The sequence below is a fragment of the Equus przewalskii genome, chromosome 16 (genome assembly GCF_037783145.1).
Source record: "Equus przewalskii isolate Varuska chromosome 16, EquPr2, whole genome shotgun sequence".
NCBI lineage: Eukaryota > Metazoa > Chordata > Mammalia > Perissodactyla > Equidae > Equus > Equus przewalskii.
This window is the reverse complement of record NC_091846.1, coordinates 9,835,075-9,848,598: the sequence shown is the minus strand read 5'-3', so window position 1 is coordinate 9,848,598 and position 13,524 is coordinate 9,835,075. Positions and strand designations below refer to the sequence as shown.

Genomic DNA, 13,524 nt, shown 5'->3' with positions numbered 1-13,524 from the left:
CTTTTTCTGCAGAGTGCATTATTGCAGTAATGTTAACTGGAAGAAAAATCAGCTAAAATTTAATAGACTTTCGTCCTAGCATTTTTTTCTGGAAAAATTGATATTTACGCTGTTCATCATTCTATAACTGATCACTAAATTTTTTCCACATAACTTCAACATACTACAGGAACTGAATGTTTAATAAATTTAGTATGAAGGACATGTGAATGGTGTATTCTGGATGGGTCAAGAACAGTTCGGTGACTCAGTGAATGGTATTTGAACAAATTTACTATGGGAGATAAAAGAAACCTCAATGCAACACACCAAAATATATTCCAAAAGAATCAAAGATTCATGACAAAAAAAAAAAGGAAAAGAAAAGAAACCTAGTTTCATTAGAAGATTATATGTAAATATTTATATATTTCTTTGGTGGAAATGACCTTGCTAAAAAACATAATCCCAAAAGGAAAAGACTGAAATAATGTAAAACTTCTGTTGAACTATTAAAAATGATGGTCAACTGGAAACGAGAATTGCCACGTGACAGAAAAGTTTAATACCTTTATACTTAAAGGGTGCATATAAATTAGTAAGACTCCAATGCAGCCACCGCAGGACTGAAGGGAGGCCCACAGAGCTCCCTGTGCTCCTATTCAGACACCTTGCTCCCACTCTCCCCCTTCAAAAACACTCCCGCCTTGCCTCACCTCTCAAACTGCCCAAGAGGGATCCTATAATTAGAACTCATGATGCTCCCAATTGCCTTTCCCCAAGAGATCCAACCATAACCTGCGCTCTTGTTTATCTCTGTCGCCCTGTGAACTCGAAGCCTCCTGGGACATTAGACTCTACATCTAATGCCAGTCTCCCACTCCTCCCCAACACCTTAAGCCTCCCACAGTCCTCTGGAATGCACGGTCTGTCACTGACAGGAACTCCGTGTCCTCAACTTCTGTAAGCAGTCTCTTCCCAGCCATTGTGCTAAGTGAAATCTCAATATCCTCTGATGAAACAGCTTCCCCTACAGCCCTGACAAGTGGTGGCTGTTTTGTCTTCCTGGTTCCTTTTTGCTGTTTCAACCAGTTTCCCCATCTTCCTTATAACTCTCCAGTGCCTTTGAAGCACAAACCGTTATACTGAACTACCCATACTGTTCCTTTTCCTGCCATCAGCCATTTTCAAGGAATTCTGCCTTTTCTTGAGTTTAGCTCCTGGCTTGCTGTATATTTCTTTCCACCAGGACTCCTGCTGCCATTGAAATGATTTTGCCTTCCACAAAACTAGCCATACACCATCCCGGCCTCTTGGTTCCTTCATCTCCTCGCTTTTCATGGTCTTCTCATCCAATCTTGGCCATGCACTTTCCTTGTCATACTTTAGAACTCGTCGTCACCAATAACTAACTGCACTGTCTCCAAGAGCTCAATTTCAAGCACACCACTTCCTAACCAGTTTACTTCCTCCACTAAAATCCCACTCTGGTGGTCTTTGAACCCACCTCAAATCCATGGAGATCTGCCACCACTTTTTAAATGACCATCACCTGTCCCATGTCCCTACTTTTCTCCTTATCCATCACTATAATAATTTTCCTTGCCTAAAACCTTAATTCCTTTTCTCCTGTGTCCCATTTGTCTGACAATAACTGGCTTACTCTCCCACTTACTCTCTGTCCTGCACCTGAGCAGCAAACATGATTGGAGAAAAATGTGACCATCTTAGCTGGTCTCAGTTAAATTTATAACCATAAACCTCTGGTGGGCTCTCAGCACTGCCCAGCGAGCCTACTACTACTCTGAAGCCTATTCAATTAGCTTTAGAGACTAATAATTCAAACCTCTCTTCCTCAATCTTCAACTCCTCCTCCCCTCATACCCTCAGCTGATAATTTTGCTATATCCCTGAGAAAATAATCACAAGACCTTTCTCATTCTCTAATCATCAAATATCCTAACATCTGTATCCACATACTTTGTCTTCCCTAGTATTAAAGTGGATAAACTCTTCTAGCTCTTAAGGTCACACCCTCCTCCTTTCATATACTGGATCCTATCCCTGGAGAAATTTCCTCCTGCAACTGTTCCTTCTCTCATCTACAACATCCATTTCTCTTTCCACGGAACATTCAGATCCACACATAAACATATTATGACATGTCCCATCTTAAAATCATTAACAAAAACCTTGACTTTAGGTTCCCTTACCAGACACCAGGTAAATGTTTCAAGAGAATGGCTCTATAGCTGTGCTTTCTCACCATCTCCTCTCTCTTGAACCCACTCACTCTTATTCTCACAGTTCCACTGAACTGTCCTTGCAAGTTACCGTGGAGTGCCCTATTATCAAAGTCAATGGTCAATTCTCAGTCCTCACATTACTCCTCAGCTGCATCTGGCAGATCAGCACCAGATCTGACAGAGTAGCATCACACCCTCCTTCTTAAAAGCCTTCCTTCCCTTGATTTTCAGGACACCACGCACATCTGGTTTTCTTCTTACTCTTCCTTTTGTTACCCAGAGCTGTTTTTAACTCCCTAGAGGACCCATCCTATATCATGACATTAAACATGATCCACGCATTCATAATTCCAAAATGAGTATCTCCAGTCTCTGCCTCTCTCCTGAGCCCCAGCACTGCAGATCCATCTTCCTATTAAACTATCTCCACTTGGAAGTCTAATAGGAATCTTACACTTAACATATCCAAAATTGAATTAAATTCTTTCCTAAGTTAAATTTTTTCCTTCCCAGGCCTGTCCCGTCTTGGTAAATAGCACAACTCATTTGCTCAGGCAACCAAACCTGAGCTTCATCTTTCACTCTTTCTACCCCACATCCAACCCATCAACACATCCTTTGAAACACAATAATAATCCAACTACTTTTTAACACCCTCACAGCCATCACCCTAGTTTAAACTCTAAGGAGGCTGTAATGGACTAGGACTTCTAGTCTGACCAACTGTACTCATTCTCCTCACTTCAGTGATCCTTTTAAAACTCAGACTAGATCATGTTACTCCCTTGCCTGAAACCTTCCAGTGGCTTCCCCTTATTCTCAGGCATAGACGAGGTCCTCACTATGGCCCACAAAGACCTACAAGATCTGGCTTTTGCCAACCTCATTAACCTCATGTTCTAATTCTCCTTCCCTTGCTCACTCTGCTCAACCACAATGGCCTCTTCCCTGTTCTCAATCATGCCAAGGACCTTCGCTTCTCAGGACTTTTGTTCTTCCTGGAATGCCTTTAGTCCAGTCACTCGACCAGCTCCCTAATTTCACTGAAGTCCCCTGCTCAAACGTCACCCACCTCCAAGAAACCTTCCAAATCTACTCAGTCTAAAATAGTCCTCCCATTCACTCACCCATTTTTTTCCTCCATAATGCCATCTAATGTTACGCAGTCAATCCTCATTATTCTCAGATTATGTATTTGTGAATTTGTCTACTTTCTAAAATTTATTTGTAACCCTAAAATCAATACTCACAGTGCTTTCATGGTCATTTATGGACATGCATAGAGCAGTGAACACATGCGCGTTCCCAACTGAGGTCTAAGTCGATCCTTGGCCTTTCTGTTTCAACCTTCATATTGTAAACAACGTTCTTTTCACAGTATATTTAGTGCCACATTTTTTGCTTTTTTTGTGCTTTGGTGATTTCACTGCTTAAAACGGCCTCCAAGTGGAGGGCTAAAGTGCTGCCTAGTGTTCCTAAGTGTAAGAAAGGTGTGACGTGCCTTAGCGAGAAAAATAACGTGTTAGACAAGCTTCATTCAGGCATGAGTTCGAGTGCTGCTGGCCTTGTGTTCAATGTTAATACATCAACAATATATATTACATAAGGTATCTTTAAACAAAAACACACAAAAAACAAGGTTTGTTGATCAGGTGACACAAATGTCGTGACCATTTTTGGCCTTACTTAACTCTGTATTTCCCCTGGGAGCAATGGTTCAGTATTTGCTAACTTAGTGTTCACGGTGACGTGACAGAACTACCGCAAATAACGAGAATCGAATTATCTCCTATTACCACCTAACACTACATATCTATCTCCTTGTTTGGAAGGCAAACTCCTCAAGGGTACCAATTTCCTCTTCTTACTGCCTTATGTTTGTGGTTTACTGCAGTGCTTGGCAGCACTTAGCGAAAATCTAGAAATACATGAATGAATAACAAGGATGGAAAAGCAATTCAAAGAAACTCAACTGGCCAAGAGTTACAGAAAATATTCAACCTCACTAGTAATCATGGAAATGTAAACAAAAACAGCCAAGGGTTTTTTTTCTTTTTTTCCCCTTAATTCTACTACCTCGTGTTGGAAAGAGTCTGGGGAAGCCAATCATGCCATCATTAAAAGACTTTGCGAGTGCATATCCTCTGACCCCGCAATTCTACTTAATTCCACAGAAAATAAGATGTGAATCTGTGCAAAAATTTACCAACAAGGATAATCACTGCAGTGCAATTAATAATAGCAATACAAATCACTTCAAAATCTAAGACTGGTGAAACAACAGAAATCCACACAATGTAACCTATGTAGCTATTGAAAAGTTGTCAAAAACTCTAAGATGAAAAATGCTCATTAAACATTAAGTAAAAATAGATCATACAATCAGCTACAATACAATCTCATTTTTATTTCTTAAAGTCCACATGCATAAAAATATGAAAATGTCTGCTGTAGTTATTACCACTAATGGGTAACATGGATGATCAAAATCCATGTTTTTCTGTATCTTCCCAGTTTTTTCTTACAATAAACATGCATTACTTTTGTAATCAGAAAAAAGGGAGGAGATTTGGGAGTAAATCTGACAAATCAATTATGAATTACTGAGTCCCTGGCAAAGTATTCTACCCCAAGGCTGCCACCAACTAAAATCACTATAGCAGTGGTGCTGTCTGGGCATCCAAACTCTGAATAAGGCTTGAGGTGAAACATATCGACAAGTTCAGCACTTCTAACTGCTGGGGTTACCACTCTACTCAATCCCAGCTCTACAACTCACTAGCTCTGTGCTGTTCCTTTGTCTGTTAAACGTGATAAACGTATCTTGCTCATAGGAATGTTGAGGTTTAAATGAATTAATGTTTTATATATAACAGAATCCAAGAAATAGCAAGTCTTATAAGCACTAGCTCTTATTTTCTCCCAAAACAGAACTGTTGGATGATGTCCCATTCTGGTTACATGTCCTGGGGAGAAAGATGGTATTTATGATAACATAAACTCTTTGCACATCAACACAAAAAACAGATTACTTTTTCCTGTTACAGATCATTTATTGATCATTTAACGTTACTTAAACTTCTATAGTTACAAGCTTTCCTGCCATCTTTTGTAAGAAGAGAAAAAGGAGACAAGTCGTATGGAGAAAGTTTACATTCCACAGCACTCTACTGGTATAAGAAACATGCCTAGGCTATTATATGACCACAGAACCATAGCAAAACAGTCATGCATTCGTATACCATACATAGTGACCCAAGTTTGTATAAACTAGTGTTTTTCCTCAACCAATGTAACCAAAATTTAAAATGTATAACTTTAATGTACCCAACTGTACAAATCGCCAGAAAGTAGACACTACTTTTCATTTTTAACATTTTGAAATCCTCATTCTCCTACAAGTACAAAATAAAACCAACAAGGAGAACAAATTCCTGATCATTTTAATTTGTAAAACAGATTACATATTTTATGGTCAGAACCAAGGTAAAACCTTCAGTAGCTTATATTTTGTTCATGACAAGGCCAGTGCATAAACACTACCTGAAACATAGTAAGTTTTTCCAAGAGCAATAATAAATATTAAAATAAAGAGTTAATAAGCATTCAACAACTCTCAAAAAGATATTCATCAAAATGAGGTAAGTCTAACGTGTCATTTGCTAAAGAATTTAATGCTGAAGTAGAAAAAAACTCATCAAAAATATCAGTCTTCATGGAACTTTCCAAGTTCAATGTTCTAACGCCAGCATTATTTATGAATGAGTCTGGCTGAACTTCACTCTGAGTTTTCTTGGTGGGGCTGCAATAGTTATGGTCCTGTCTCAAATGTGCATTTTGGGGGGTATCATTTAAGTCACTAGGCACTGGTGCTGGGATATGGTTGTCTCCCATTTCTAAATACCTAAAGTCAGCCTCCCCATTTTCCGAGAGCTCTGCTGAAACAATAGTTGTTGGAGACAATAACTCTGCTAAAATTTCTTCATGAGTCTGACTGCTGTACGAGGAAATACTAGGAGCTGTGGTGCCCCCAGATTTATTATCGGCAATATCAATTTGATCCTGTAGTTCTTTTAACAAGTCTTCTATTGATCCACAGTCATTTGGAGACCCGCAATGGGACCCATGTTCTAAATTTTCACTTGGATGTGTTCCATTTTGAGGGGAAGACATTAGAGCAGCTAGTTTCTTCTTTTTCGCCTTAAGTTTTTTAAGAAGTTTTAGACGAAGTTTATGAATCTGACCCTCCACTAAGTCTCCATGGTTTGCCGAAGAAACACCACCTTCACTTCCATGAGAACTGTGGTTGAGGTGAGCTCCAGATGAGGTGTTTTCACATTTCTTCAAAACTTCCGAATGTGCAGTAACACTTGCATGCAGCTGAGAAGCTGGGCTACCTGAAGGAAGACTTGGTGGAGGGTTACTAACTGGAGGCGGCTTACTTGAACATTTATGAGCTTTCTTGGATGTCCGGTTAGCCTTTTGCTTTATACCTTTAGTTTTAAAGCCACCAAAATTACTTGCCCCCTTAACTGAAGGCTGCAAATCAGTTATAGTGTTTCTATTATGAGCTGAAACACAGGGTGGCATAAAAGAAGCACCCTTACTTAATAAACCTTTCACCCAACTTCCCACAAATGGTTTCTTCTGATTTTCTTTCAGAGATGGACTCTGTAATGACTTAGCTGTTATGGTTTGAGAAAATGCTGCAGTTTCCTCTTTCTTCAAATTAGATACCTGAGATGTAACAAGTTGTTCTGGTTTTAATTTCTCAGTTTTTGGTGAAAGGAATTGTTGTAATGGAGCATCCTTCTCTAGGACAACTGTACCCTCAAATTCTACTGACTTTACTTCCTGCATAGCATCAGTAGCATGAACATTATTCACAGACTTAGTAATTACAGTATCTTCTGTATTCAGCTGTACTAATTGCACGTTTGTATTTACAAATTGAGATGGAAAGCTTAAATCCACAAATTGGTCTTGGGTAAGCTTCTCCTTACATGGAGCTGATACTAAAGAAGCTGTTAGTGACTCTTGCGATTGCAAAGTGTTTGTTTTGATAACTCCTGCATTTTCTGCCACAGGTTTATCTTCTAACAGGAAACCTTCAGGGTTAACCTGTATTTCTTCAAGTGTCAAAGGTAAAATATTGTCAACCAAATCTTCTGGACCTGAAAGTAAATTATTTTCATGAGCTACAGCTTCATCTTGTGCAAGAGTATTAAGAGCAACTGACATATTTGTAGGGTGAGTTCCTGAGGATGTTTCAGCTGAGGCGGCATGGCCCAGAGAACACAATGCTGGAGATGCTTGTTTCTCATCACCGACAGCGTGCTCATCATTAGCCTTTTTAAGTGCAGGGCAGGCAGATGCTTTATTTGTCACTTGAGATGTTTTCCTTTCCCAAATAACAATATGTATCTCTGAAACAGAAACTTCAAATTTCTCATGCCTTTCAGAACATGAACCTTTTAAGTCATCACATTCCAGCCAACTTCCTAGGGGATGGGGAAAGAAAGTGAAAGAGGTTTAGACATTCAAAAACCACCATCGTAGGTTAATGTTCTTCTGGCCTTTTTAACTGCTGTATCAGTGAATATCCAGCAAAGAAGAACACTGAAAATATGGCCTTATCCTTATGTCACCATTTTTCTCTGCCAAATGTTAAAGTCCTTATTTGGATAACAAAAGTTACGGACTAATATCCAGAAATTTGAAAAACTGAGGCAGTTTTTACTCTTTCCTAAAATACCCATAAAAATCAAGAAAGAGTATATTTAACTTTTAGGACTTCGAATACGGTATTACCTAGTTTATCCATCATCAGAAAATAAACAATTCTTCCATATATATGAATTTTAAAGATAAATGAAGCTTGTTACCTCAAGTACCAACATTTGTTTCAATTCTTATTTCTTTTTTTGGTTTAAAAAAAAAAAGCTTAGGTATCCAGGTGTCTGCTCTCATTTTATTTCTGAACTTCTGTTTTCTCATTTGTCAAGTGGGAATGAGGTGATGGATGACAAAGGAAGAGGTTAACCCTCCTCTACACACAGAAGAGACCTAAACACAACCATTCACTAAGTTTATGTGGATACACCTTTATAAACTACCTGAACCCACTACTTTTATTCTATACCCAGTAAAATTCTGAGAACCTCTTGTTTGCCTAGGTCAGTGGTTCTCTGACACACACATCAGAATCACCTGATTAGTATTTGGGCCCAAATCCCCAGAGACTGAGTCACTGGTCTGGGGGAGAGCCAGGACATTTCTTATAAGCTAACCATATGATTTTTATACGCTGTCAGGGTTAGAAAATATCTAACCTCTTCTACCTGAAGAATATTTTTCATTCCCTGGAATGCAATAGAAAATTAAAATAAGTTTCTTAATTTTTGTTTACATTACTGAGAACCTGCCATCCAGTTCTGAGGTAGGGTACAACTTTAAGGTGATAATTATATTTATAACATGAGTTTCAGTTTGCAACATGCTTTTATAAAACGTTAGTGTGTCATCCAGCCAAACCATCCCCAGGAGAAAAATATCAAATATGTAAAATGTTCAGCCAATAGAAAATGTAAAAATAGAAAATATCAAAGTGACCCCTTACCAATGGCCTGATGTAATACCTAAAGGGATTGGGTTATCTTGTCTAACACAAAGTGAACATTGTGAGGAAAAACAACTTAATAGTAAACCACATTAGATAAATGGAACGGAAAAATTAGCAAAATTCCTGAGTTGTACTTTAACCTTCTCATGAAAAGTTTAATTATTTAAATAAAGGCTTTACCTTGACTGTAGCTGTTAGCAAACTATGGATTTCAGACATTCTATTTCACAGTGAGAGAAGGCTACATAGTCTGTAATGTCTAATAGTCCTAAATGTTTACTTTTATTCATATTACTAACAACCGCAAACTAAGCAAAATTTGTTTTATTTTTTTCTTTCTTAATTAAAAACCTTCAGTATATGGTGCACTTTCTTTTTAAAAGAAGTGCAAGGTTATATGTCTAAAAAATAAAAATTGCCACTATTTTCTATACTAAACATGTAACAAAAAACAAAAAATAAAAGATATTAAGTAAACCATCAGTAGTATACAATCTTATTCTTTGTCTAAACAAGAAATATGCATATGTAAACCCATAAACATGCTGATATAAGCAAAGGAAAAAGTTAGGATGATTCTAAACCACAGTGACAGGTAGAGGAGAGGAGGGGCAGAAGAATTAAAGGCAAGGGCCAGAGGAGAGAGAAGAGTCAAGGCAGAGTTTGTCTTTAAAAAAAAACAAAAAACAAACGGGAGTGTAGTCTGCCTATTATCAAAAAATAAAAACGTTTAAACACTTACCATCAGCATCTAAAATCCATGTTATAAAATGATTATTTGCTTGGTACTGAATTACAGAAGTTATCTGGTAAAGACAGCCTTCAAAGTGAAATGAATAGTGCTGCAAGTCATCACGTGGTAAGCCTTCTACAAAGTGCACCATGAAGATGGGAGACACTCTGGGAGAGAAAGGCAAGAGAAGCCAAACAAATTTAATGCCATGTGTCTGGTTAGACAAAAGATGGTCTGAAGCAAATAAGTCACACATAACATTTTCAAGGCTAACTGCACTAATTTTTCTTGAGAACCTCCAGATGCGTGCCTAAATTAGAAATGGAGAGCTCGCTCTAAGAAGCATGTAACAGTAAACCCTTCTCAGAGTGGTAACACTGACAGTTGGAAGCCATCATGCAATAAGGCTCTAACACAGACCATTAAACAAAAATTGCTCTGTAAGCCGCAATGCTGCTTTGGCTTAAAGATCTCTTGGTAACTACTTTAGAGAATAAAGGAAAAAATCCAGACCTTTTAGAATTTTCTTTGGCATCAAGGGCCCAAACTGCTTTTGTCAGACAGGACAGGTAATATGTGAAACACCAAAACCTAAGATATTCAAACAAACACTTTAAAAACCTCAACATGCTAATAATTTGGTCTATTTCTTTCAATTATCTCAGGAAACAGAGAAATCAAATTAAAATTTCTACTTAGGAAAAGTTGAATTTGTAACTAAGTAGAGAAGAAAATACAACATATTGGTTGATTTACTATAAACTTCAAGACATCCATAATTCCAAAAATATACTTTATCATTACAATAACATGTTGAACCAAAAAAAAAGAACTCAAAGAGATTGGCCTGAAATAACTAAATTTAACAACTCTCAAGATTTAAGAAAAATGTTGAATATCTCTTTTCACAATATTTAAACAGCTGTCAAAACTTACTAAGCTTATCAAAATTTATTCAGCTGAAATGAATGTGAATCAATGTCCAAAATGCAGATTATTCAGACAGACAACGGATAATTTGTAAATTATCCCTTGTCAATCATTCTGTCAGAGAATAATCAAGTCTTCAAAATGGAAATAACTATGAAAAGTCCTGCAAAGTGTGTATAACGCTAAACTCCTACTGTTCTTTGAGATCATACCTATTTCATCGATCTAAGATGCCACTGATTATAAACTATACCACTATGAAAGAATACTGCCAATTAAACTATACCATGCCATCAATTTTTAGATGTATTCTCATTTCAAATATGTTAAAATGTGAAGAGCGTGTCTGAGCCAAATGATCCACAGAAAAACTAGAGATAGATCCTCTCAGCTGCATATGCAGGCTTTAGACACCTATCTGACTCTTTAAGTACTAATATTTAGTCCTCTTGGCCTCAAGATATATAGCTTCTGAGGCTAGTAACTAAAACATTCTTTTGTTGATCCCTAGACTTGGCAATCTCACTAGTTTCCTGCCTTATTTGTGTGAGTTTACACGTGGAAAATATTCAATAGGCAGCATTTCTTTCTTAATGGCATATTTAAAAAGTGGTACAACTTATAAATGACGGCAAATAAAATAAAGCACATGCCTCCTCCTCCTTTTCTAGTTTATTTTCCTGTCTGGGTCCCCTAGAAGTCATAGCAGTCTCCTACTCATAATTCTGGCTCGTCTCATTCCCAGCCTCTCAGGTAAGGAGAGAACTTTATCACTAGTTTGGCAATAGATTTTGTTCTCAGGCTTCTTCCTACCCGCAATGCCTGGAGTGTCAAAGATGATGCTCAGAGCTGGAGAGAGCAAGCGAGGTTCTGCCTCAACCGTAAGAAAATTGGATGGGACAGTTAACAGAACTGGAACCAAGAATCCCAAGAGATTTCAAGCTGAGATCCATTTGCATTTACCTCCCAAACATGAGGTTGAACTCCTATTCTAAGAATCTACCCTCATGAAAAGAACAGAAAACAGAAAAGAGAGAAAGCAAGCACAAGGGAACTCAGCTAACTGTTCTGCTACCCAAAGCCAGCAAGGGAACACCAGATCTCTGTCCCACAAAGAGCAGCCACAGTCTGTGCTAATGACCTGGAGTACAAGTTTGTGATTTTCATACCAGCTAATGTAATGCAATAATTCATAGTTTAGAAAATGCAAGTTTAACAATGTGCATACATGTACTTCAGAACTGGAATAATGCAGGCTTTAGGCAGAAAAATCTGCAAATGTAATTTTTAAACCTCATTACATTTTAGATCTATTTCAGATTTTATGACAAAAAAAGAAAAATATGAGAAGGTGTAATTCAAATAATTAGAATTGGTTCATATTAATTGTAAATAAGAAAATACATCTTTAGAAAAATTCCATTGTTCAACAAAGGTTTACAAACTGTTCTCTGGAGGTAGTTCAAGGCTCTCATAAATAATAAAGCATTTTCTGCCAAACAATGACTTTAGTTATGAAACATAATTTTAATTATTTTATATTATCAGTATTCCATCCAAAACGTTTAGGGAAGAGTATAGTTTTAAAAGTCTCAATCTCTTAAAAAAAGTCTCAAAATCACTGTATAAGACACTTCAATACAAGCTCTATAACAACAGAAATGTCTTATTTCTCTTCTTACCACTCCCTTATCCTTCACAAATAATTGTTAAAAAAAAAAAAAAATCACTGTTAAAACTGAAGTTTAAATAAACAAACTTTTCAAATGACAATCCAGGATAGTGTATGACCAGATTCCTAATGGAGATCATGGCAGTAATGAGAGGTTCATTTCAAGAATTTGTGAAGTAAAATTAAATCAGATTTCTAAGCTGGTGCTCTGTCACCATGCTCTGAATATAATTCCTAAACAATTTAGATTAAAAAAAGTACAGATTTGGACCTGCTGGATAGCATTCATCTGATTTATCAATGAACTCAAAAAAGAGTGCATGGGAAGAGTCCACAGGAACATATCAGAGATGTAGATTACCTGAGACAAGGTGTTCAGGGAACTTACAACACTGTTAGTTTTTACAATATGGTAAGATTAAATTATGCATGATTATCATGATAGGCTTTACTTTTAAGTTATCCCCAAAATTATATTAAATTTGTTTCTAAATTCTATTAGATACCCACAAATCAAATTAGACAAATTTCAAAGTTAAAAACTATAAAGGACTTTATAAAGGCCTTGTCATTTAAAATGTAAGTGAAATTTTATATACTAGTTCAATTTACTTTTGAATACAGTATATGTCTAAATTATAAATTCTGCTTATAAACTGGCTCAGTAGAACTCTAAACACATTTCCTGTTGAAACACTGTTACACCTACCAGATGCATTTCCAGATCAGAGCATGAATTTTTAATGTAAGTAAAGCAACGTATTTGTATAATTAAAAATTATATGTTGCAATGGCCCAATTAACAGATCAAACAAAATCGTAGTATGAGTTTATCTTCAACGCTGGGGTTTGAGAAAAAGCAGGTATAAACTCTTAGCTGAAATTATATACACCAAGAAACCTCAAGCAATCCAACGGCCCAGTGCAGGGTGGCAGCCAGCCACACCTGCTGCACCTCTACCTCCTCCTGATCAAGGAGAGGGCTTAAAAAGGAAGGGCTCCCTCAACACTCAGATCTCTCAGCTGGGACCCCAGACTGCCAAGACAGATTATGGACTTCTGGTTAAAGATATTGCCCCTTCTTTCCCACTCTGCCCTCCCACTCCAATGATATCCAATGAGAGGGAAGGACAAAAAGGGTAATAAACCAAAAGGGCAAAAAAGGGGAAAGGAGCCATGAGCAAACAAGAAGACAATAAACGTCTGGAATACAAAAAGCAAACAGAAAAGTGGTAACTGAGATGGCAGAATGCAGGAAGAGATGACATCAGTGCTACAGAGGGGCACACTGATGAGAAGAGCTTACATGTCCCACAGAACCCCTAAAAGACTCAACATTTAT

General features: G+C 37.3%; 1 protein-coding gene across 7 annotated transcripts in view; it reads right to left on the bottom strand.

The window, feature by feature from the left end:
* Window positions 1–5,257: 5,257 nt before the first annotated feature.
* USPL1 (ubiquitin specific peptidase like 1) overlaps window positions 5,258–13,524 on the bottom strand; it is a 35,433-nt gene continuing 27,166 nt past the window's right edge. For 4 of the 7 annotated variants that reach the window (XM_008517552.2, XM_008517560.2, XM_070577911.1 and 1 more), the window contains 2 exons: window positions 9,590–9,747; window positions 5,258–7,726 (listed from right to left, as the gene is read on the bottom strand). In XM_008517552.2, the coding sequence (XP_008515774.2) occupies window positions 5,832–7,726; window positions 9,590–9,747 (2,053 nt within the window). In that variant the 3' untranslated portion in view covers window positions 5,258–5,831. Of the gene's footprint in view, window positions 7,727–9,589; window positions 9,748–10,093; window positions 10,172–13,524 lie in introns of all 7 variants that reach the window. The other 3 variants (XM_008517544.2, XM_008517567.2, XM_070577910.1) reach the window with 1 other exon arrangement.